At 48.4% G+C, this 22,544-nt stretch overlaps 6 protein-coding genes across 9 annotated transcripts; 5 read left to right on the top strand and 1 right to left on the bottom strand.

The window, feature by feature from the left end:
* The first annotated feature begins 1,120 nt into the window (after window positions 1-1,120).
* Window positions 1,121-2,412, top strand: LOC108156573 (3-hydroxyacyl-CoA dehydrogenase type-2). The gene is made up of 2 exons (XM_017288111.2): window positions 1,121-1,272; window positions 1,482-2,412. The coding sequence occupies exons 1-2, from the start codon at window positions 1,264-1,266 to the stop codon at window positions 2,238-2,240; spliced, it is 768 nt and encodes a 255-aa protein (XP_017143600.1). The 5' UTR covers window positions 1,121-1,263; the 3' UTR covers window positions 2,241-2,412.
* A 93-nt stretch (window positions 2,413-2,505) lies between these two features.
* Window positions 2,506-5,063, top strand: LOC108156551 (zinc finger protein 132-like). Its single transcript, XM_017288074.2, has 2 exons — window positions 2,506-2,989; window positions 3,044-5,063. The coding sequence occupies exons 1-2, from the start codon at window positions 2,534-2,536 to the stop codon at window positions 4,406-4,408; spliced, it is 1,821 nt and encodes a 606-aa protein (XP_017143563.1). The 5' UTR covers window positions 2,506-2,533; the 3' UTR covers window positions 4,409-5,063.
* Window positions 4,417-7,606, top strand: LOC108156565 (rho GTPase-activating protein 15). 2 transcript variants are annotated; one of them, XM_033398038.1, is made up of 5 exons: window positions 4,417-4,916; window positions 5,124-6,533; window positions 6,590-6,695; window positions 6,762-6,944; window positions 7,018-7,353. In XM_033398038.1, exons 2-5 carry the CDS (start codon window positions 5,327-5,329, stop codon window positions 7,091-7,093), a joined length of 1,572 nt encoding a protein of 523 aa, XP_033253929.1. In that variant the 5' UTR covers window positions 4,417-4,916; window positions 5,124-5,326; the 3' UTR covers window positions 7,094-7,353. The 2 variants fall into 2 exon arrangements, with proteins under 2 accessions (XP_033253929.1, XP_033253925.1); XM_033398034.1 differs by having other exon boundaries at window positions 4,418-4,916; window positions 7,260-7,606.
* A 193-nt stretch (window positions 7,607-7,799) lies between these two features.
* On the bottom strand, window positions 7,800-11,529 carry LOC108162337 (multivesicular body subunit 12A). Of its 2 annotated transcripts, none has more exons than XM_017297033.2 (6): window positions 11,345-11,529; window positions 9,958-10,259; window positions 9,729-9,884; window positions 9,302-9,665; window positions 8,992-9,225; window positions 7,800-8,923 (listed from the first exon to the last, which is right to left on the bottom strand). In XM_017297033.2, exons 1-6 carry the CDS (start codon window positions 11,384-11,386, stop codon window positions 8,804-8,806), a joined length of 1,218 nt encoding a protein of 405 aa, XP_017152522.1. In that variant the 5' UTR covers window positions 11,387-11,529; the 3' UTR covers window positions 7,800-8,803. The 2 variants fall into 2 exon arrangements, with proteins under 2 accessions (XP_017152522.1, XP_017152531.1); XM_017297042.2 differs by lacking the exon at window positions 11,345-11,529 and adding an exon at window positions 10,594-10,754.
* A 466-nt stretch (window positions 11,530-11,995) lies between these two features.
* LOC108162350 (transcription initiation factor TFIID subunit 8) lies at window positions 11,996-13,695 on the top strand. Its single transcript, XM_017297056.2, has 4 exons — window positions 11,996-12,259; window positions 12,320-12,754; window positions 12,830-12,958; window positions 13,024-13,695. Exons 1-4 carry the CDS (start codon window positions 12,112-12,114, stop codon window positions 13,281-13,283), a joined length of 972 nt encoding a protein of 323 aa, XP_017152545.1. The 5' UTR covers window positions 11,996-12,111; the 3' UTR covers window positions 13,284-13,695.
* A 1,367-nt stretch (window positions 13,696-15,062) lies between these two features.
* LOC108162857 (amyloid protein-binding protein 2) lies at window positions 15,063-20,671 on the top strand. 2 transcript variants are annotated; one of them, XM_017297806.2, is made up of 8 exons: window positions 15,063-15,235; window positions 15,642-15,980; window positions 17,045-17,706; window positions 17,775-17,999; window positions 18,119-18,220; window positions 18,295-18,971; window positions 19,043-19,200; window positions 19,275-20,671. In XM_017297806.2, exons 2-8 carry the CDS (start codon window positions 15,801-15,803, stop codon window positions 19,389-19,391), a joined length of 2,121 nt encoding a protein of 706 aa, XP_017153295.1. In that variant the 5' UTR covers window positions 15,063-15,235; window positions 15,642-15,800; the 3' UTR covers window positions 19,392-20,671. The 2 variants fall into 2 exon arrangements, with proteins under 2 accessions (XP_017153295.1, XP_017153303.1); XM_017297814.2 differs by lacking the exon at window positions 15,642-15,980 and having other exon boundaries at window positions 15,065-15,235.
* Window positions 20,672-22,544: the final 1,873 nt, after the last annotated feature.

Genomic DNA, 22,544 nt, shown 5'->3' with positions numbered 1-22,544 from the left:
TTGGATAAATCCCGTCACAAACGCAATATTTGGTGTGACCCGCCGCTGGCTCCGGGACCTCGCAGCAAACACTCCTCGGGTTAAACGGCATTCAGGTCGGAGTGGTAGTAGATTGGTATGGCCGAGGATTCAGCTGCTTGAAGAAAGAGAAACTCGGACGTTAACCAGCTCGAAAGGACATGGATATGGGACTCTCTCTCTCTCTCACCTTGGATTTCCAGACTCTCATCAAATATTGTGCTTAGAAATCGAATGGCACGAACCATGTGGCGCCTCAGATTGTCAACCAGCTCCTTGAGTATAATGTACGGATGAATAGTCGACGGTTATCCAGGCAGCAAAATTGTCGTGAAATCCTCCGCAAATGTGTTGTGGTGCATGGGCAACTTTTGTGTCTAGGACAAGGTTTATGAGTGATCCAAGCGACTCACAGTCCTGCACCACTGACTCTGGCATTGGCTCAAGTTCTAGCTCTGGTACTGATATTATGACCATCGCCTTTTTGATGGTTCATGCTCGATATTCGACGGAAAATCATAATTGAGGAATATGGTTTCCAATCCTTGAAGGAGAACGATTAACCCATTCTAAGCTAAGGGGGTATTTTAATTTTTTACCGAAAATAATGAAAATTAAATCATTTTAGCGTAGTTCAGGGGAAAGACATCGTGTTTTTTTTTAAGTTCAGAGAAAATATGGCATGGGTCTACAAGAAGAATTCACAATCAGTAATATTTTTCGTCATTGACCTCAAGTCTTTGAACTGTTTAAATATAGGGGGGTGAAGTGGGCTAACCATCATACGAGACGCTATATTGTTGTTAAGGCACCAAAATGAAGGCAAAAACAAACTAAGCAATTGTCGTAGCAGGAAAACAAGTATTTAAACAAGCCTGTCAAGTAGAAAATTGATTCATTTATCGGACAAAATTATGTGCCCAGGGCTGAGGGTTCTATCTAGCTAGTAAGATTCGACGGAATATCAAAAACGAGAAATGTGTATAATAGAACTTGAAATCGTCAGTATATTTACGTTATATTTTTAGAATGAGACGGTATATTGTGATCTTTTCCTGATGGTCGGAGGGACGGTATATATATATATACATATATGTAAATCGATAGGTCCAAGTTAAACTGATAAAGAAGCAACCGGTGTCTTTGGGGCTTGTCTGCTTTCACTTACGTTTCTCGCCTTGTTTTGAGCATTGCACAAAGTTCGCTGTAACTAATTAACGTTCTAAACCAATAAACAATATCAAAATGATCAAGGTATGCTCGTGTGTAATTTATGATGCCCCCAGTCCCAATCGCATGAAGACAAGACTGGCCGGGTGCAAAGTCCAATGGGGATTTGAACCCGTGTCATCGGCAAATAACTGCATAACTGTATACATATGTGCACCTTGTACCCTGAATGATTAGCATGTTCGTTTCTCCGGAGCGTTATACAATAACAAATCTTTGTCATCTGCCCGCAGAACGCCGTAACTTTGGTGACCGGTGGAGCCTCCGGTCTAGGTCGCGCTACAGCCGAGCGTCTGGCCAGGCAGGGAGCCAGCGTGGTGCTCGCCGATTTGCCGTCCTCGAAAGGCAACGAAGTGGCCAAAGAGCTGGGCGACAAGGTGGTCTTTGTGCCCGTCGACGTCACCTCGGAGAAGGATGTGAGTGCTGCCCTGCAGATCGCCAAGGATAAGTTTGGACGTCTGGATCTCACCGTTAACTGTGCCGGCACTGCGACGGCTGTCAAGACCTTCAACTTCAACAAGAATGTGGCCCACAGGCTGGAGGACTTCCAGCGTGTGATCAACATCAACACGGTGGGCACGTTCAATGTGATCCGCCTGTCCGCTGGCCTGATGGGCGCCAACGAGCCCAACCAGGATGGACAACGCGGCGTTATCGTTAACACTGCTTCCGTGGCTGCCTTCGACGGCCAGATCGGGCAGGCTGCCTACGCTGCCTCCAAGGCGGCTGTGGTGGGCATGACCCTTCCCATTGCCCGCGACCTCAGCACCCAGGGCATTCGCATCTGCACCATTGCCCCGGGTCTATTCAACACACCTATGTTGGCGGCTCTGCCCGAGAAGGTTCGCACCTTCCTCGCCAAGAGCATTCCCTTCCCCCAGCGCCTCGGCGAGCCGAGCGAGTATGCCCATCTGGTGCAGGCCATCTTCGAGAATCCCCTGCTCAACGGCGAAGTCATCCGCATCGACGGTGCCCTGCGCATGATGCCCTAGGTTAACTGAAAAGGGGAAACACCAATGAGCTCGATCAGTTTGCATTTATGTCAGTGTCCCTCGAACGTGGCCTTCTAACGTTAACGCCCTGTTTTACTATTAATTAAGTCGAAAGTTTTATTTTTCTGCCACGAAATTATGTAATAATTCACAATAAAAATGTTCTATTCTACGTTTTGAATCTGCAGTACGACCTGCAACACTGGTCGCTTGGCGCAGGCTGGCAACCCTGCACAGCGGCTGCAAATTGTAAACAAATTCTTCCAACTAGAAAACAACCTTTTTGGAACAGAATGCCGCCTTATCAGCGCTGTGGGGAGATAGTTTTGCTGAAGAAGCGGCAGACGAATGCCTTTGCCTTCCAGTGCATCTACTGTCGGGACGAGAAGCTGGCCAATACACTCAAAGACTTTAAGTCGCATCTGGCATCGAAGCACGCGGAACTGTTTGATGATGAGGAGTCTGCACAGACAGCCAGGGAATCATCGCTGCGTAGTAGGGTCAGCAAAAAGCAGGCCGTAGAGGCATCTTTGGCTACCGTGAAAGTGGAATCTCTGGACGCAGAACAGCTAGTTGATGATCCTCTTCCTGATGCTGAAAATCCGCTGTTTGATTCTGATGATCCTCTTCATGTTGCCGGTGATGCTTCTGTAGATTGCTTGGCGCCAGAGACAATGTTGGACTGGCCAAGCAGCGATAGCCAGAGCACCACACTGGAGTTCCTGGAGTCGTGCAATGAGGCGGCAGACGTAAGCTTTGCACCATGCCTCCTCCATGTCCATGTCTAAGGTTTTTTGGTGCAGCCAACAGACACAACAATCACAGTCACGGACACCTCGTTCTTCTGGATGCAGGAGCACCCCATCATGCTGGCCTTCATTGGGCAGCTGGAGGAGCATCGCCTGCTCTGGGACTTAGGGATGCTGGCCCACCGCAACTACAAGCGTCGCAGCGAAGCCTGCGCGATGATCGCGGAGCAGTTGAACTCCCAGTTCGGTCTGCAGTTTACGGGCGAGGAGGTGGCCGGTCACGCCAAGAGGCTGCAGACTGTCTACCGGCGGGAAAAGCAGCGTCTGGAACAGGAGATGGCCCAGGGATCGCCCACGACCCCACATTGGTACTACGATAGGTTGGGCTTCCTGGCAAAGAGTTTGCACCGAAAGCGACATCCCAAGATGTTGGGGGCTGCCCGGCCCGTGCCCCACCTGAACCATCAGCAATGCCTGAAGCTCATTGACCTCTACCGGCAGTGCAGCGGCACCTGGGACATGCAGGACCTGTCCTGCCGCCTGCGTCACATGCGACACGCGGCCAAGGATAAGTTGCTGGCGCTGTGCCGCGTCGAGCTTCAGATTCCCTCGCTGGAGCCCTCGCTGCTGCAGCGCTACACCCGAAACCTACGCAACGCCTACCAGCAGGAGAAGATGCGGCGCATACAGTGCGAGCGGGAGAGTGGCGGCGGCGTAGCCTTCACTCCCCGTTGCCGCTACTACGCGCAGCTGCGGTTCCTCGAGCCACACGTCGCCCCCTTCCAGTGTGATCTGTGCGAGCAGCTGCTGAATAGCGTGGACGTCTACAAAGTCCACCGGGCCGGGCACGACGGCAGCCTGCCGTTCGTGTGCCCCACCTGCGGCAGGGGCTTCTCGCGGAGCGGCAACTGCACGATCCACCTGCGCCGGCACACGCACGACTACCAGCTGGGCTGCGAGGATTGCGGCAAGCGGTTCGCCACCACCTCGGACCTGCAGGTCCACCGACGCTCGCACACCGGCGAGAGGCCCTTCTGCTGCGACATCTGTGGGAAGCGCTTCAGCACCAGGTCGTTCTTCGAGCGGCATAAGCGGCGGCACGATCAGCGGCCACGCGGCAAGTGCCACATCTGCGACAAAAGCTTCTTCGAGCAGTCCGTACTGAACAATCACATCAAGGGGCATCTGAAAGTGCGCGACAAGGAGTGCGACATCTGCCACAAGACATTTACCAGCTGCAAGTACCTGCGCCAGCACAAGGAGATTCACAATCCCCAGAAGCGATACATCTGCAAGATCTGCACCAAGGGCTTTGCCCAATACGCCGGCCTCAGCGGGCACATGAAGTCACATGGTCGGACAGCGGCACTTCTGCCTGATCCCAAAACTATGCTAGCAATCCCATCGTCAACGTCATAGATAGAATACTGTCGCTGTTACGAGACCCCCAGACCCACTGCCAGTCCCAGACCCAGACCCATTCACGGAACCGAACAAAGCGAAGCAAACAGGCCACAGGGAAGGGTTGTTAGTGGATCCCTATCCCCCCCCTGCCCCCAAGTGGTGGCAGCCTTTCAGCTGATTATCGGCAACTAGTTTTATTTTTATATGCATTTTGTATATATTTTAGCATTTGTGTGGCTCTACAGCTCTCGGCGCGGCCTTTATCTTATCATTCGCGCCCTAGAACTGCCTCCAACTGGCAGCAAGTGGGCAAGGGGACGGGCCGGACCGATAAGAGAGAGTTTTTAAAAGAGAATTCCAATTGTTCGCTCGCCCCCGTCAGTCGGAAATTAGAGCTGCCTGAGCATTGTCCACCCATCCGTGACCGTCAGCGATCGTCAGCGTAATACGACACCCAACTGCGAGGCGCAGATCGGGAGGAACAGCCAACGGATAGAGGTACTTGAGAAGCAAGCGGAAGGAGGTGGGTGTCGTGTGTGTACAGGCTACAGGGCTAAAGGCCTAAAGAGCACAGACTACAGTGAGCACTCTCCGATGTGGAAATACCCCGCCGATATGCGCGCTATCTTCCATTCCATTCCATTCAATAGTCATAAACTAATTATACGCACGATCGTTGTCGTCTCTTTCCTTTCTGCACCGTACCGCACCGCACCGCACCGCACCACAGTTCTTGCACCACAATTGCGCTCTGTCTCTGACGTCACTTGCCACCCCACCCACACCAAGTAGGGGCAAGCAGGGAGGGCGGGGGATTGCCGCCTGGTCAGCTGCCGCACTTGCGATAAGCCCGAGTGCAGTCGCAGCGAAGGCGAAGCCCGATAAACGTCTAGAGATCTGTCGAATCTGTGGAGAGAGAGAGGAACGACCACGATGCAGGCGACGACGACGAACAATGGCCGGCCAGGGCCAGTGCTAGTGCCAGTGACGCCTGGCACACCAGACTCGGCGCACATCATAATCGGTGCCGCCGGCTTTGCAGCCCACGAGAAACGACAGCCACGAGAGAAGACTCTGATGAACTGCTTTCGTGACCGCTCCACGACCTCCACGTCGTCCGGCGGTGGACCGCCACCGTACTATGTGCGCGGACACAGCACCACCTCGGCTACCCTGTTGCGTCTGGACAGCAGTGCAGTGGGAGGCTCGGGCAACGCCCTGGACCAGGTGGGCATCGAGACCGGACGACCGGAGGCCGTTCGATGGGTGCGTGAGCTAAAATCCAGGCCCAACAAGCTGGCCCTGCTCAAGAGCAGCAGCACGAAAGACTTGACGCGCCTCTTCCTGGAGGATAGCAATGGCAGCAGCGGCACGGCGGTGCTGGTGTCCAACACCAGCCTGGACGTGTGCTCCTCCAACTCCAGCTCGGCCAGCAGCCCAATGGCCGGCGGCAGAGCCAAGCGCAGCACGAGCAGGGAGTGCTGCAGCAGCTGCTCCAAGCGCTGGCACGACCTCAAGCAGCGCATGCACACCCTGGAGCAGGACCTGCTGGCCCAGGCCAGCTACAGCCAGGAGCTGGAGGCCAAGCTGGTAGAGATGACCCGTCAGCTGGGCGAACTGATGCAGGAGAAGGAGAAGGACAAGGACAGAGACAGAGAGAGAGAGAAGCAACGGGGCGGCCCAAGCGGAGTGACAGGTAAGAGCAATGTGAGACCCTCGCGTCTCGTGGCCTGGATGAATCTCTCCAACTGGTGGAAGAGCAGGCCCAGCGTGGAGACGCTGCGCGAGCAGCGCATCTTCTTTGACGAGCCCTGCTTCGACACGGAACTGGAGATGGTGCTGAAACACGACCAGCAGCGCACCGTGCCCCGCATCGTGGTCGATTGCTGTGACCTCATCGAGCAGAAGTACCGCCGCTCCACGCAGCCCATCGAGGGTATATATCGGCAGTGCGGCGACTACAACAAAATCCAGACGCTGCGCTTCAGCATCGATGCCAACGACTACGACGCCCTGTCGCAGACGGACGTCGACATACACACCCTCACCGGGGTGCTCAAGCTATTTCTGCGCGAGATCAAGAGTCCGCTGGTCAGTGTGAACGAGGCCAAAACCTTCATTGGCACGGCACATCAATGGTGTACGTATATCCGCATAGCCAGAAGCTGCAGCTGGAGTAATCTCTTTCCCTTCCAGTGCTCACCGAACTGGCCGTCAAGCTGGACACATTGAAAAGACTGATACGCTCGCTGCCGGAGATCAATCGCGATACCATGGACTACATATTTGGCCACTTTAATCGGTAAGTGGAGCGGCAGCGACGCCGCCTCTTCTGGGCACTCTCTTAGCTCTCCGTCTCCCTCCCCAGGCTAACCAAGGTGCCGCTGCAGCAGATCAGCGCCGAGACGCTTTCCATTTCGGTGACACCATCCATATTCCACACGGTGCCGCAGGGCGTGCACATGCAGGACATCCAGCAGCTGCTGCGCGAGGGCGAGACGCTGGCCGATTGCGTCAAGCTGATGATCGAGTACCACTCGCGCATATTCGAGTAAGTGATGTCCCCACTGAGGGTGGTGCCAGCCCCCTACCGATTCGGTGATGGTGTGTATATTGGTTCCTAGCCGCAGTCTTCACGCCGCCTCCCACCCCGCACCGCACCGCAGTACGCAGTACATCCCCGTCCGCCTACGCCTCTAGCTGCTTGTCTGCCCACCCATCCCCCAACCACTTGAATGTCTCGTTGTGTCAAGAGTTATGCTAACCTCTGAATCCTCCTACAATCCGAATCCAAACCTGAACCTGAACCCACTGTACCTGCACCCTCGATCCTTGATCCCTGATCCCCCAACCTACAATCCAACAGATGCACCGCCGATCGACGCCTGCATCGCCTGAGTATGCGAAACTTGAAGAAGACGCTATCACAACCGGATTTACTATTCCATAATATATTTTGATGACCGATCCGTTCTGAGAGCTCCAATCGCAAGAGAGAGAGAGAGAGCCACTGTATATAGCGAATGACATTAGTTCTAGGAAGTACATATGTAACCATACCATAAAACGTACTCTACAAACATATACAGGCATGCATGATACACCTACAATGGATATTTTTGTTTTTTGATATACGCTTTTCGTATTTGATAATATTTTTGTTAATATACATACGTACGTTAATAAATTAGATTTACAAACCTTCGAACCTTAGAGGCTGTCTAGACCTGTCTTTGGCTGGAGAGTAGAGGGCAACGAGGAGAGCCATTCGTCTACCGAAAAGCATGAGGGCATGAGCTCTGGCCATCGGATCACATCACAGTTCGTTTAACTGGAAGTCGGAACGAAGAGAATGAGAGCGTGAGCCACATATGCTAGCTCAAACGAGCTTCACAAATTGGTTTAATGAGTGTATATACGTATGGTTTTTATTTGAACTGTTTTATAATAACATTGCGGGTGGAGTGTTGTGTTTTGTGTGTTAGGTGGTAGATCATGGTAGGGGACTGGCTGGCAGGTGACTGGTTGAGGGAGGGGCGGGGTCGCCCAACGGCTGGGAAGAATCTAGGATCTCACAATTACAGTCTAATCATCTCTAGAGGCTACCATTTATGTAATCTATGTTTGTTTCGAGACCAACTGGTCTATAAATGTATGTATATGTTCTATGTGTATATATAGTTGATATATGTGTATGTGTATGCGCATCGTTATACATAATACGATTAGAATTATATATCAATTGGGTTGCACATGGCCATCGGCGTTTCCTAGACTTGTTTCAAACTTTAACATTAATTTTCAGACACGGAAGAGCACCTTCTCCTTCGAATACATACATAATTGATAGGGTTGTACCATGGGGTAAGGTAATATATAGTATATATATATTTATGTATATGTTATGCATAATGCTTTTAAAATTATTACACAAAAAACATCATTCGCTTGCTCTTCTGATCACATTTCTGGGGATTAAGTATGATGCATCCATGCCGGATGCATTTGTATGATGAATGATGTAAATATATTGGGTTTCATTTGCTTTGCTTTCACTTCTCATCTGTGGTTAGGCTGCCAAACGGGTTCCACTTTCGCTTTCACATCGACTATAACTGAGGGGAATACTAGAGGTATAAGGGATACATTGTGGCATGGGTACACATCGAAGGCACAGGAATACTTATTACACACGCACACGCACACGCACACACACACACCGATCGATCCTATCCTATCTGAGGCAGGCTCCTCCATGTCCTTCTTCCACTGAACTAAATCGCAACTAAATAATTTCTAGGGAGTCGTCTATGGCGGCGGCTGCTTCTGCTTCAGCTTTAGATCTGTTACGGCTACGAGAGCTTACGGTCTAAATGTTGAAATTTGTGATTGAATTTATTATCGATATTTCTACTTGAAGAATGGATTCTTCGAGGCCGAAGACTTCATGGTGCACAGGACCTGACGTTCCAATTGAAAGTCATAGTCCAAGGATCTTAGCAGCGTTGATAGCTCTGGCAGTATGGGTAGCTATAAAGAAAAACGAGCACATAAGAAAGAGAGAGATAAAGAGAGAGGGGGGCAATCGCATCTCTCACATCAGTTCCTGGCTGATTCCGCTGCAGCCTAACATCCATCACAAAGGGAACCCCTTCCAGTTCGGTATAGGTTCCTAGAGTTCCTGTTCCGCCATAGGCTGCACGTCCTTCTCCGCCGACAGCGGCACTGGAACCCGCTGGACGTGGTGGGGCCGGGCGCTGTGGAGAATTGATTTGATAATTGGCCTGAATCTCCTCATAGTCATGGTGTTCTGCTGTTGGCGGCTGCGGCAGCTGATATAGAGATGGAAGAGGATGCCAAAAATAAAAATATAAATTTCAGTGCAAACGAAATGTAGGGAACACTCACGGGTCCGCGCGAGTGTCGTTGTCCCTGCAAATTGAGGCGGTTCAATGCCTGCTCCACCTCACAGGTGCCGCCGCCAGCGGTTGCAGCTGCACCTCCAGCTGGGACTGGCGGCGGCAGGCGTACGGGAATGGCGCCCGTTTTGTAGCAGATAAGCACTCCGTTGATGTCGCCGGCTAACTTGAAGCCATCGGGGGCCACCTTTAGCTTGGAGCAGACAATGATGTCGGTCACCGCTTGGGTCACAGAGCCTCGCTTCGACAGCTTGTAGGCGATCTGTCGCTTTCGCCAGGCCTTCTGATCGCTGTCGGCTGTGCGCGAGAGCAGCGAGTACTCCTTCGGCGGAGTGGTCTTATCGGCAATGACTCTACAAGTAAAGCGTGAGACGTTGAAACACGCGTGGGAGCTTGGGATGAGTGCGTGAACTTACTGGAGTGTCTCCACCACATAGTCGGGCAGTCCCTCGGACTTGGAGAGGCACAGATAGCGGGTATTCTGGCGCCCGAAAATGCTATAGTCGCGCCATAGATCTGCGTCTGCATCCTGGTCGTAAGTGCGATGAATGGCACTGAAGTTCTTTGGGCAGCTGCAAGGCAAAACAAAGCAAAGAAATATTTTTCCATATGTTCCCATTCGATTACACTCGCCACGCCACTCACCGCTCAAAGTCCTGAACAATGTGCAGCGAGGTGATGGGCCGATTGTCTGGCAGGAAGCTCATGATCGAGTTGAACACATTCGTTGCATTGCCGGCCCCCGGTCCAGCCACGCCAGTTTCACTATCAACCGGGGAGCCAAGTAGAGTTTCTGTTGAGAGGGCCACAGGACTGCCACCGCCGAGCGACGAGATGCCGCTTTGGATGTGCTTGCCGACCTTGTTCATGCTGCTGTTCTTCTGTTCTTCAGTTCTGTCCGATCTGATCTCCTTCCTCTGCTCCCGCTGCCTCTCCGTTTGTTTCTTCTGTAGGGGGTGTGAAAATCCCAAAGGAAATCAGAGTGAAATCCCAATATGAAATGTTAGTCATAGGTTTGTGTCAAATATTTATACAATCAATGCGATTGGGCTTCATTTTCTGCTGCTGGCGATTCCCCCGCGATAAGTGATTCATGATCTCGTTGTTCATTAGCTTCCAGCCGCTTCCGCTCTTGCCATTGCCGTGGCCGGAGCATTCTTTTGTAGGTCGTCCATTATTGTTGGCTCTTTTTCCAGGGCCAGGGCCTGGCCAAAGTCTCTCGGCCCATTAAACGATGAAAGAGTTTCTCTTTTGACGAAACGCACACACACACACACTCACCCACACAGGCAAAGTGCGATCGAGTGCGCACTTGCAAAACAGAGTAAGAAGATACACTGACAACAAATACTATCCGTCCCGTCGCATCAAAGATGACTCCTTATCGCGACACATTTTCAAGGGCTTCGTTTGAATTGAATTAACGAGTGTTTATTTAATTTCTGATAAGATATGCACCGATAAATTAGATACTGGTTGTAGACCTCGAGATTCGAATGGCGTCAGTGCAGCTGGCGCTTGCCTTGAGTCATCTTAGCAAAACTTCGGCATACTGCAACCTTGCAAGAGGAGACCAGACCCCCCTTCTGCAGACAGACGAAAGAGTAGAACCAGAAGCAGACAAAGACGCGCGGGGCCACAACCAGTGTGTGGGTTTTTTGGCCAATCTGCACTTTGGCGCGCGCGCGCAATGCCAACAAAGAAGTGAGGAGGGAGGGAAATGCTCCGCTGGAGGACAGCAGCTGGGCTCTGCTCTTGCCGGACCACTTTGTTTAACCAAAGACCAAGAAGCCAATTAAAATTATGAAATGTTCCATAGGGGAATTCCTATTCCCCTTCCCGGCGTTTTCTCCCCTACCAACATTCCGATTAGTCAACACAGCATCACACAAACTCGAACCGAACACACATGCAGAGAGCGCTGTATGTACATAATTAATATTCTCGCTGCCCTGGCTCTCTATTCTTGGATTTTGTATGACTTCTGGGACTCTTCTGAGTTATGGGACTTCTTCTGCCCACAGAGACCTACCTGATGAACGCGTTCCAAAGGCCGGAGCCTGTCAAATATCATTTAATAGAACAGCTCTCGATCTCACTTTGCCGATTGGTTTTGTATACGCCGCGGAGCATTTACGGGTGTCGGTTGTTAAACAAAAGCAAAGCACCTTACCACCTCACACCACACTCCGCCCGATGAGATTTTATCGGTCAGCTGTTCCACTCAGGGTTGCACTGCCACTGAAATGTGTGCCCAATGAAAATAACATATTTTGGTATGTATATGGTCCTACTAGGTGCTTAACGACACTTTGTGATTTGAAATATGGCGGGTATTTATGGCGGTAACCATTTATCTGAAATGTGTCTTTCGCATAATAACATAATAGTGAACAATTTATACAGTATGGTATGAGTCAGTGTAAAGTTTTCAGGATTCTTCTAGGATCCAGAATTAATGTATTTGTGTGCATTTAAACAAGATATGTACATGCATATGTATATGGTATACGTGGCTGGGCTTCCCGCATAGTCTCGATCGTTGGCATACGTCTGTGTCTGAAGCAGCCGCTCTATAATTGAGGTTCCGAGATATACATATGCTTAGAAATGCCCGCCATATATCAAATCACAATGTGTCGATAAGCACCTAAGTGCGAACAAATAAATACCTAAATGTGGTATTTTCATTGCGCATTTTAGCACACTGTGCAATACCATGTGGAACAGCTGACGCTACAGAGCAAAGTTTTTTGGATATTCAAAAGTGAGCAAATAAAAGTGAAATAATTTTAAGCAATGGACAAAATCGAATCGGTATCCACACCCAACGTCGACGTTTACCGCCGCCTGCTCGGCAAGGTCCTCTCGCAGCTCCTGCTGGACAAGGGGGCCAGCCAATGCAGTGCACAGTGCCTGGAGACGCTCACGGAAATGCTGCAGGCGTGTAAGTGGACGCGAACTGGAAAAATGGCCAACCGCATATTAATATAATTGTTGTTTGCAGTTATTTCGGAGTTGGGAAACTCGGCGCACAACTACTGCGAGCTCAGTGGGCGCACTATGGCAACGGTGGGCGATGTGAGCATGGCACTCATCAACATGGGCCAGAACATAGGCAGTCTGGAGAGTTACCTTCGCCGTGAACCGCATGCGCCAATTCAACTGCCGCCACAGCAGACACAACAGCGCACACTGAGCCTTCTCCAGGCCGGCACCAAGGCATCGCATCCGCCCTATGTCCCTAGCTACTTTCCACCCATGCCAGATCCGCATGCCTACATACGGACACCGACGCACAAGCAGCCGGTGACGGAGTACGAGGCGATTCGGGAAAAGGCCGCCTGCCAGAAGCGTGACATTGAGAAGGCCCTGACCAAGTTCTTGTGCAAGACAACTGAAACGAATAATCTGTTTCCCACTGAAGACAACATGTTTCCATGTGAGTAGTGCTATTCTATTCGTTCAAAATTCAAGCAATTACATTTTCATCCTTTGGCTTCCTTTACTTCCACAGTAATTGCGTGCAATCCCTCGTTGCCGCCCTATTACGCAGCCCTAAATCCCACAGATCAGGTCTTTGATTTCGAGGAACTGGAATATCACTACTTGGTGGCAAATCGAACAGAAGATGCGCCTAGCAAAGGTACCCATCAGCCCAGTGACACTAATCGTATAGAGACCGAAATATTCATTAATATCCTGTTTTAGAGGACGGCGATGAGGGTGACAGCGATAACGAAGATCTCGAGGGAGATAAATCTAAGGAGGACAAGCAGGAGCTTGAGATCAAGCCCAACTCCACAACCAACAAGGCCATACTTGAGAATCCGAACATAGACAATCCCTATTTGCGCGCCGCCACCTTGCCCAAGCGCACCAAGCTCACTTCTTCACCGGCTACAGTGCCACCGACACGCAGTCTGTCCAGAGGACCTTCTACCCTGGCAATAACCAAAGCTGTTTCCTAAGGGTGCAACGTGCGCTCTGATTGCACATAATTTACTATTCTTAGATATACAAATTAGAATATGATAGATCGAGGAATCAATCAGGCCTTTTCCGATTATTCTAGATCTTGCTTTCAAATGCACAAACGCATTTTCCACAACCCGCCTACATAGCTGTGGAAAGGTTGTAATTGAACTTGCGCTGTTCCAAAGAGGCGACTGTGGCAGACTTTTAGAGAACCTAAATGCCGAGTCCCCGATCAGCATTACAGGTACCTTCACTCCGCAAATTTCCTTGGCTTTTTCTTGTAGCAATGCCGATGCTTCGATCCGTTTGCCAAAGCTTGACTTTCGCACATCGTGTCATTGCACCGTTACATACGTAAATCTGTACCTAAAGTGAATAGAAAATAAATAATTTACTTAAGTCCCTATTTTCGTGGTAATATCTTACCAATAATACACTAGAGCAAACCGATGGAGGTGGCAGTACTGCGGCTGCTGTTTGGAGTATTGGTGAATGTATTGCCTCATGTTCCGCCGCTTCCTTTTTTGGGAAAGCAGGGGTAGCAGCGATTAAGTGCTACATTATTCTTGGATCGATCGTCCTTGTCGGACATTCTACTGCGTTGTTGGGGTGGCGGGGCCTAATTTGAATTTAAAAAGTGGTTTGTTTACATACTGGGTCAGGTGTTGTTGCTGTCGCAGTGCCGAAACTCTGCAAGTGCGAGTGAAATGGAAACAGGCAGCCAGACAGCACTACATAAATTTGTGGTTGATGTCACCACTAACCATACAGTATGATATGTAGAAAATATGTAGTTACCTTGTAGTTGCCATATTAAAAAATTAATTTAGTTGACCTTTTTTGTTTAAAGCCTATTATATAAATAATCTATAAAAGAAAGTATTTCGAATTAGCCGATCTTGTAGAAAATTAATTTATCAATCAAAATCGATGAATATGATTTCCTATCATGGACAGCGAACGATTAACCCATTGTCGACCAGTGGATTTTCAAATACACTCCACAGAAATTATGAAACCTGAAGAATTTGAGCGCCGTTCAAGTAAACGATATCGTTGGCATTTTTTTTAAGTAAACAGAATATACAAGTGAATATTAAAAACAGTATTACTTTTCGCGGCATAACTCAAGCTGTTCGCCTGTTTAAATAGAGGGGGGTTGTGTGGGCTAAGTTCGTTTCTTCATCGGTATATTTACGGTATATATTTAAAACTAAACGGTATATTTCGCCATATTTCTGACGGACGGTATATTTGATCAATAAATCCGATTTGCTTGCCAGATTAGACAACATGTCTAGCTCACACACTTGCCTTGCATATTTATATACTTATTTTTAGTATTTTGAAGTTTTTTCCAGTATTTTTTAAGACGTGATGAATACACCAATGTATAAATCGTGTAGAAATGCTATTTGGAGCCATATCCCGGGCCATATCAAATACTAATTCGTGACTAGCATCGATTTCTTTAACGTTTACCATCAAAATATCAATTTTTCAAAAATGTCAAAAAAATTTCATGTCGAAAAGTGGATAACGGATTTTTTGACATTTTTATTGACATTTCTTGTTAAAACCTTTTTTTGTAAGCAATCAAATAAAAAGTAGTATTTAAACTAAAGCAATCATTCATCAATAGGACATAATTATGTATTCAGTGCTGAAAGTTCTAGCTAGCAAGTGATATGCAACCGAATATCAAAATCCAGGAATTTGATGGAATAATAATACAAATAATGAATCAGTATATTTCGGTATATTTCTGAGAGTGAGGGCAACTTTTATCGAGAAATCCGTGATCGAATACTAAAAAGAGAAAAAATAATTCGAGTCCTTCGACTAATTCATAAACACTGGTTTTCACGGGCAGAAAAACAGCGTAGTACTTCCAGAGTGGCCCGCAGTGCACGTGAGAGAGCAACTTGGATGCATTCGAATCTGTGTAAGTGAGCCCCAAGACAGCAAATGCTAGCCAGAGCGAGCCCCTCCAGTTGGCAAAACAAAGAGGCACTCCACTACTCGCAGCACCTGAAACGAAACAGCAGCTGAACCGAGACGGCAGAGACGGCGGTGGTGGCCGCGGCAGAAGCAGCAGTACTGATTTGAAAGAAAGGAAAACCAGAGAACGTCTCGAAAGAAAGTGAATTTAAGTAAACGGAGCTGCCGAAGCCCCTCAGAGAGATTGTCCAATATCGCACTGCTTGTAGCCAAGAGAGTGATTTTCCCCCTGCCACACAACTGTTTTTGTTTTGTTTTCGTCTGGCGTTGGGCACGTGTGTTGTGTCCCCCAAATAGTGTCCATCCCTCCCACCGCATTTGCGTGTAGCCTAATTTAATACTTGTTGCAGAGTGCACCCAAGTGCAATCCCGCCCCCGATCCACAAGCACCAGCGAGACCACCGAGAGCGCAGCTGTGTCGCCAAGAGTCGCCCGCCGTAGCCCAACCCAGCCCCAGCCCGAGCCCGAGACAGGTAGCAAGCGCCAAGGATCATCATCCTCGCATCGCAATGGCCAACAACAATCAACTGATGAACATCATCACGTCGGCCCACGCCAACAAGTCCCTCTACGACCTGTCCCTGAAGGCATCGATCTTCAGCCTGGACGGGAACACGGTGCGAGCACTGGATCGGATTAGCCGGCTGCCAGAGCTGCCGCGCAATTTACTTATCGATGTCTACGAAATGGTGAGTGGCGGCAAGCCAATCAGCAACGCAACTGTTGCATGCAACACCCAGGCAGACAGACAGACAGACGGGCAGGCTGGTTGGTTTCAAGCCAATCCGCGGCTCGATCGTTATCTTGGGGCGGGCTAAAGCACCCACGCCGAGCTCCTCCCTTATCTGGCCGCCCAGATCTCGGTGGGTATTTCGCCACTGGTCCCCCACTGTTTTAGCATCTTCCCGATTACCAGCCGTGTGTACATATCATTCGCATACTTATGTGTTTGCCTTTCCGCTTTGGGGGCGACGCTTGAGCGTAGTGACGTAGACGCTGGCCAAATTGATTAGACGATTATGATTTTGCGCTTATTATGGATAGGATTAAACGATATCATGAGGGAGCACGATTCTCAATGTAAGATCGTTCCTTGGGGGGTGGATATAAACAGTGCGCGAAACAGCTGCTGATCGATCGAATTTCAACAAAGAATTTGTTTAATTTAGTATGCACTGGTACCGTGGTACCATGGTACTCTCTTTATTAATGTAGTTGCAGCTGGGCAGGACTGTGTGGCCACTTGTTCGGTTTCCTAATAATATATAAACTCATTTCTTTGAATGAAATGGATGCATACTAGTACTCTACTTACGACCTTTCGCGGAAATGTGAAGTATGGCGCGCTCGTGCGTCCACACACGCACACACATACACAGATCAGAGATGGAGAGCGAAATCTTGTCATAATAAGCTGGCAATTACAGTATAAATTATAAACAGAAGCTGCGACAAGCGTCTAAAAATAGCTACAATCAGGCAGGGAGCAGGAACGGACAGGAGGGGGGGTTGTCCCCTTGATTGTCCTGCCCCGCTCTAGCGAATGGATGCGCGGGTAGATGACAATGATGATGGTGATGATGGGACAGGCCTTGCAGCCGCACAGCTGTTGCCCGAAGAGCCATTGAACTTGCTGATAATGGCTAAGCGCAAATCCATTGTCCGGAGATTGCCTTGTTTTGTCTTGTTTTGAGATGAGAGCTTCGGCATTAATTTCAGTTTATTCCTTTTTGTCCTGCTTTGACCGTGACAGATGTCGCAGCAGGACTCTTTACAGGACACCCTGCTGGAGGAGCTCTCCCGCCTGGAGGTGTTCGCGCGACTCGTACGCCACTCACCAGCACGCAGCAAACTGCTGGGCATTCTGGCCGCCCTGATGGCCAACAAAAAGATGCTATCGAACCGGCTTAGCGAGGCCTATGTGGGTCGCTACAATACAAAACAGACGCAAGATGGGGATGATGGTGATGAGGCAGACGAGCAGCAACGGAGAGGAGATGTCGAGGAGCAGGAACAGTCGCAGGACAGTCTGGATGAGCGGGCCAAGAAGCTGGTGCAGGAGTACAGCCCGCTGCAGATACCCGACGAGGATGTGGCCAGCACCAGCAACAGTGCCAGTGGCAGGTCCATGGCCAGCCAAACGATGAGCCCCAACCATGAACTAGAACTCAGTGTGATTACTACTGCCATGGATCAGCCAGGATCTGCAATGCCGGATGCAGCTGATTACGACCTAGAGGAACTGAACGGGGAAGAGCTGCAGGTGATTGACCTGGGCCTTCGTCTCGGTTCATTCCTCTCCGAGGCCGGTTGGATGCAGGAGAGCATCTCTGTGCTGATGTGCCTCAACGAAAGACTGAAGCGTCTGCCGCCCCACAAGTACTGGCTGGTTATGCGCCTCGACTGCCTACAGCGGTAGGAAATACCCTTGATATCCCTAGCCAATCCTTAGTATATGATGTATTTTTGTTTTTTTTCTGCAGCCTCCTCTATGCGGAGTCGGCCCACTGTAACTTCAAGCTGGCCCAGCGCACCTACAACGACCTCATGGAGCTGAAGCGCTCAATTAACGATCGGGTGCCAGCGGAGCTGGTGGCCATAACCTACACACAAATATCGGCAATGTTCTTTGCCCGGAACGAGTACAACAACAGCCACATGTGGAGCCTGCATGCCATGCATTGTCTCAAGCACTCGGCCACACCGCGGTGGGTCTGCCTATCTAGCTCTACTTCTGCCCCTACCACTACCTCTCCCTCTCCCTCTCCCTCTGACTCTTGAATCTTGATTGTTGTTGTTGAATGTTTCATTAATTTTTTACCCTCAGCATCGCCATCGATGTCCTGAGGCAGGCGGCCAAGGCGTGTGTGGTTAAGCGAGACTTTGCCCGGGCCAATCTGCTAATCTGCCAGGCTGTGCGACGCGCTCGGTAAGTTATATATATAGATACTCGTCCCCTCCCTCTCCGTCTCATTGCAAACTGCTCATCCTGCTCCGTTCTAGGGAACACTTTGGCCGCAAGCATCAAAAGTACGGGGACACACTTCTGGACTATGGCTTCTTCTTGCTCAACGTGGACTCGGTGTTCCAGTCGGTGAACGTCTATAAGGAGGCACTGAGCGTGCGTCGTGGCATCTTTGGCAACATGAACTTCCATGTGGCCATTGCCCACGAGGATCTGTCGTATGCGTACTACGTGCATGAGTACAGCACCGGCGAATTTAGCTGTGCCCAGGACCATGTGGACAAGGCGGTGGGCATTATGAAGAAACTGGTGCCGAGCAACCACCTGATGTTGGCCTCGGCAAAGCGTGTGAAGGCTCTGCTGCTGGAGGAGATTGCCTTGGACAAAATGGCCGATGGCATAGATGAGGAGGATCTACTGCTGCAGTCCGAGGAACTGCATAACTTTGCATTGTTCCTCTCCCTCGAGGTATTTGGCGAGGTGAACGTGCAGACGGCCAAGCACTACGGTAATCTGGGGCGACTCTATCAGACAATGAACCGCTTCGAGGAGGCCGAGCGCATGCATCAGAAGGCCATCAAGATCAAGACGGATCTGTTGGGGCCCTTCGACTACGAGGTGGGCCTCTCCATTGGCCACCTGGCCTCGCTCTACAACTACCAAATGAAAAAGTACCGCGAGGCGGAAAAGCTCTACCTGCGCAGCATCGATATAAGTAAATATCTTTGGAAGCCCCATTGCTTCCAAGCTCTTAATCTCACATTTCACCTGTCACCTCTCGTGTAGGTCTCCGCCTGTTTGGGCTAGCGTATTCCGGCCTGGAGTACGACTATCTGGGCTTGTGTCATGTCTACGAAACGCTGCACGACTTTGAAAAGTATCTGCAATACGCGCACACACTGGAGAACTGGCAGATGCTTCGGGGCCAAAACATCACCCAGAACGTAGGTTCACCCTTGTATAGTCTATGATATAAGCTACTCAATCAGTGGCTTCCATTGTATGTGTTTGTTTGCAGAAATTCAGCTACCCCGCCATCGAGCAGGACTTCTCCATCGATGAGGTCAAAAACAAACTCTTTGACACGTGCGGGAGCGACAGTAACACTGCCGTCCAGATGACGGAGGGCAAGTGAGTCAGGGAGGGAAGAACATTGTGGAGCACCAGCAGCCGCACAGGTGGCGGCATCTGCCGTATGGCATAACTGGGTAGCCCCCCAGCGCACTGTGTGCATCACCCATTGTTCGAACGGATCTGAAATTATTTTTATATTGTATATATTATGTCCTGTACCCAGCATTCAAGGATGCAGCAGATTAGTTAGTATTGTATTTTATTATATTTTGTTTCTCATTTCCATCGAATAAGTCCAAAATGTAGATTTAAATTTAGTAAGCCCGTAGCCCGGAGCCACAGCAGCCACGTAGCCAGCATTAGGTATCGTATCGCCTCGTATCGTATCCAATATCCTCTATTAAGAACCATCGAATACGTCCAGTTCCCCCGTCAGTTAGGTAAGCAGGCAGCAGCAGTCAGGCGGCCGCCCCCTCCCTAGGCTAAGTTCCGATTGGAAATTAGAAAAGAGATAGAGTATTGCTAGTGCGTTTATACGTTATGTTGATATATTTGAATCTTATTCGTCTTATATTTTGTGTGTGTGTGTGAATATTTTGTAGAGACCCAGCCAGTCGCACGGCTTCACTGAAAATTAGTTGATCGTTCTTACAAATTTCTTAATTTTTTTGTTCTTCTTTAAACAAAAGGTTTATAGTTAATTACACATGTGATTGAGATGATAAGCAGGAAAGATAGGAAAGATAGGAAATAGCTGTGTAGCTTTCCATAGTGGAAATTTTGCGTTTTTTTTTAAGTGCATAACTGGCATCATCTATCCACGATTTGTTAGAACGTTCTGTAGCACAATTTGAAGTTTGATTTCGATGCCTTAAAACGCTCCGCCATTCGCCACACTCCACCTGCCACCACCAGTAAATGCCAACTAGAATCGAAGAGAACATCATTTTATATGGATCGGAGCAGGAATAAGCGAAAAATGTATAGTTCTAAGCACAACCATTATCCACTAGATTAATCCTTCAAACCGATGTTAGCCGATGGCGATGCGTGCGTGCACACATGTAACAAGTATTTGACGCAGCAACTAAGTAGTAGACACACACAATAACACCCAGACCCACCCTCATAAGTGGAAGACAATGCAGAGGACCGGTGGGACCGATCATACCCGTACATCATATGAGGTCGCGGCAACATCTATGAGTATAGTTTATACACAACTGAAACCATTACACGTATACTTATGGAACATTGCAGTTGCAAGCAATTTTTGGAATTACTTAGCTGTAGCTTAAGAGCAACGTCGTAAATCTCCAAATAAATACAAAACCAATCAAATCGTTACTATTTTTCTAAATGTTGGTTGTTGGAAATTGGTGAAATTAAATAGAATTCACTTTGATTTAAACATAATTATTGCATACAAGTTTTTTGAATACCATATTTAATATATAAAACACTTTAAAACAAATAATAATGGTAAAATGTAAGTGAAAACATTTTCTTTTTACAATTTTCGCACACGGTGCAAATATATTGCTATACCTATAGTAAATTTTAAAATCAAAGTGCAATTCGATTCTCAGAGCTTTTTTTCTCTATGTTCAATGCTCATTCATATGCATTCATGCAAATATTTTTAAATATTTATTTATTTATATGTATGTAAAGCTGGCACTTTCGACTGGCTTCAATTTATTTGGAAGATATTGTGTATTTTTAAACTTACAATATTTAGTAAGGAACACAGAAATGCATTATATTTGTTTTATTTAGAAAGAATAGTATATGGCTTTTGCATTTGATAGGGTTAAGAGGTATTTACATATATGTATGTATTAATATATTTTCCCGTTTTTAAATATATATTATATTCCATAAACTTATATTCGGAAATGCATCTGAACATTTCAGCTGATTCACACTCGCAAGAACTATAATTCACAATATATAATATATTCACAATGCTGCTGTGTTTCATGAAATTCCAGAACAAAAGTACCCCCAAATCCTTGGATCCAAGTTTATTCTTTAGTTCTTCTATGGATGTAGTCATACAGGAGTAAGTGAAATTAACTCACTTTCTTTTACAATACGTAAGTATATTCTATACAATTCTATATTCATTGGTCTGTTGACCTCATCGTACATGTGTCTCCATTCCGTTTCGGCCAACTGTGAGAATTGTACTTCTCATTCAAAATAATTTTATTTTATTTTTTCTGGATTCAGATTTAAATTTCGTCCGGATTCGGTTCGATATCTGCAAGCACCCAAAGGAACGCGGAGTCGGAAGTCCGAAGGAAGTTCGAAGGTGTCGAACTGAATTTGAAATTAGTTTTACCCATTCCGGTTCTCGATTAGAAAGATGGGGCAGGTGACTATGGATAGATAGGGATTACTGGATAGGGAGTTTTTTGAGGGATGCTGACAGACCTTGGATTCGTCCATTTCCTAGTTCTGACGGGGTTAAGAAGGTGTTTAAGAACAGGATGAGTGCAACGACGGATCCAAGAAGGCCAAGAGACTCATTAATAATATACATATGCCGTTCATATAGCTAAAATCTATAGAAATTGTGGTGCCATTGTGATTTACACAATGTGTAGCCCCCACACGTTGAAAGTGCCTTTCAGTCATCAAATAACCCTTTGATCGTCGTCTGTGTCTGGGTGCCCCTTTGTGTATGGCGCTTTCGGCAGGTAAAACCGACCGTGTTTTAATTGCTTGCCCCACTGTCACTTTTCTTCGCGGTGCGCGCTGTGCTTAAAGCGACATTTTAAAAGTTGTTTGGGTTTGTTTTCACTTTGGCACTTCACCGACGACAATTAATGACTCCCCCTCTCCACCCCGCCTGCCGTTGCAGCATTTTGATGGGAAACTCCGGCGGCGCAATGATCAGCATTTGGCGCAGCCGCGCAGAGAGTCGCGCGTCGCCCCGTAAATGGGTCAGCAGCATCGCCTACTCTTGCGCACACAATGCACGAAGGCACACGCTTTGCCTGTGTGAATGTGTGTGTGAAGCTGCCAAAAGATGCAGTTGCAGTTGCAGTTACTGCTGCATACTCATGATACCCATTAAATGGAATACATTGTTCCAGCCCATCCTCTGCAATATGCTTTGGGCAGAGAGCTGCATCCTTTATTTTCTATAGTGCGACATTTCTGATTGGCTGGGAGCTGAGCATAGTGTTGGGCAACGCGTGTAGTG

The sequence above is a fragment of the Drosophila miranda genome, chromosome XL (assembly GCF_003369915.1).
Source record: "Drosophila miranda strain MSH22 chromosome XL, D.miranda_PacBio2.1, whole genome shotgun sequence".
Lineage (NCBI taxonomy): Eukaryota > Metazoa > Arthropoda > Insecta > Diptera > Drosophilidae > Drosophila > Drosophila miranda.
Note: the sequence above shows the minus strand (reverse complement) of the source record. Positions and strands in the feature narration are given on the sequence as shown.

Bases quoted from the DNA above. Each gene is read 5' to 3' on its own strand.
- LOC108156551 (XM_017288074.2), top strand. From the start codon at position 2,534: ATGCCGCCTTATCAGCGCTGTGGGGAGATAGTTTTGCTGAAGAAGCGG. The intron at 2,990-3,043 runs GTAAGCTTTGCA...TTTTTGGTGCAG, and splicing joins CGTGCAATGAGGCGGCAGAC to CCAACAGACACAACAATCAC.
- LOC108156565 (XM_033398034.1), top strand. From the start codon at position 5,327: ATGCAGGCGACGACGACGAACAATGGCCGGCCAGGGCCAGTGCTAGTG. The intron at 6,696-6,761 runs GTAAGTGGAGCG...CTCCCTCCCCAG, and splicing joins ATATTTGGCCACTTTAATCG to GCTAACCAAGGTGCCGCTGC. The intron at 6,945-7,259 runs GTAAGTGATGTC...ACAATCCAACAG, and splicing joins TACCACTCGCGCATATTCGA to ATGCACCGCCGATCGACGCC.
- LOC108162337 (XM_017297033.2), bottom strand. From the start codon at position 11,386: ATGATATTTGACAGGCTCCGGCCTTTGGAACGCGTTCATCAG. The intron at 10,260-11,344 runs GTAGGTCTCTGT...CACCCCCTACAG, and splicing joins CTTTGGAACGCGTTCATCAG to AAGAAACAAACGGAGAGGCA. The intron at 8,924-8,991 runs GTGAGAGATGCG...TTTTCTTTATAG, and splicing joins GGAATCAGCCAGGAACTGAT to CTACCCATACTGCCAGAGCT.
- LOC108162350 (XM_017297056.2), top strand. From the start codon at position 12,112: ATGGACAAAATCGAATCGGTATCCACACCCAACGTCGACGTTTACCGC. The intron at 12,260-12,319 runs GTAAGTGGACGC...TGTTGTTTGCAG, and splicing joins CACGGAAATGCTGCAGGCGT to TTATTTCGGAGTTGGGAAAC. The intron at 12,959-13,023 runs GTACCCATCAGC...ATCCTGTTTTAG, and splicing joins AGAAGATGCGCCTAGCAAAG to AGGACGGCGATGAGGGTGAC.
- LOC108162857 (XM_017297806.2), top strand. From the start codon at position 15,801: ATGGCCAACAACAATCAACTGATGAACATCATCACGTCGGCCCACGCC. The intron at 17,707-17,774 runs GTAGGAAATACC...TTTTTTCTGCAG, and splicing joins CGCCTCGACTGCCTACAGCG to CCTCCTCTATGCGGAGTCGG. The intron at 18,000-18,118 runs GTGGGTCTGCCT...TTTTACCCTCAG, and splicing joins AAGCACTCGGCCACACCGCG to CATCGCCATCGATGTCCTGA.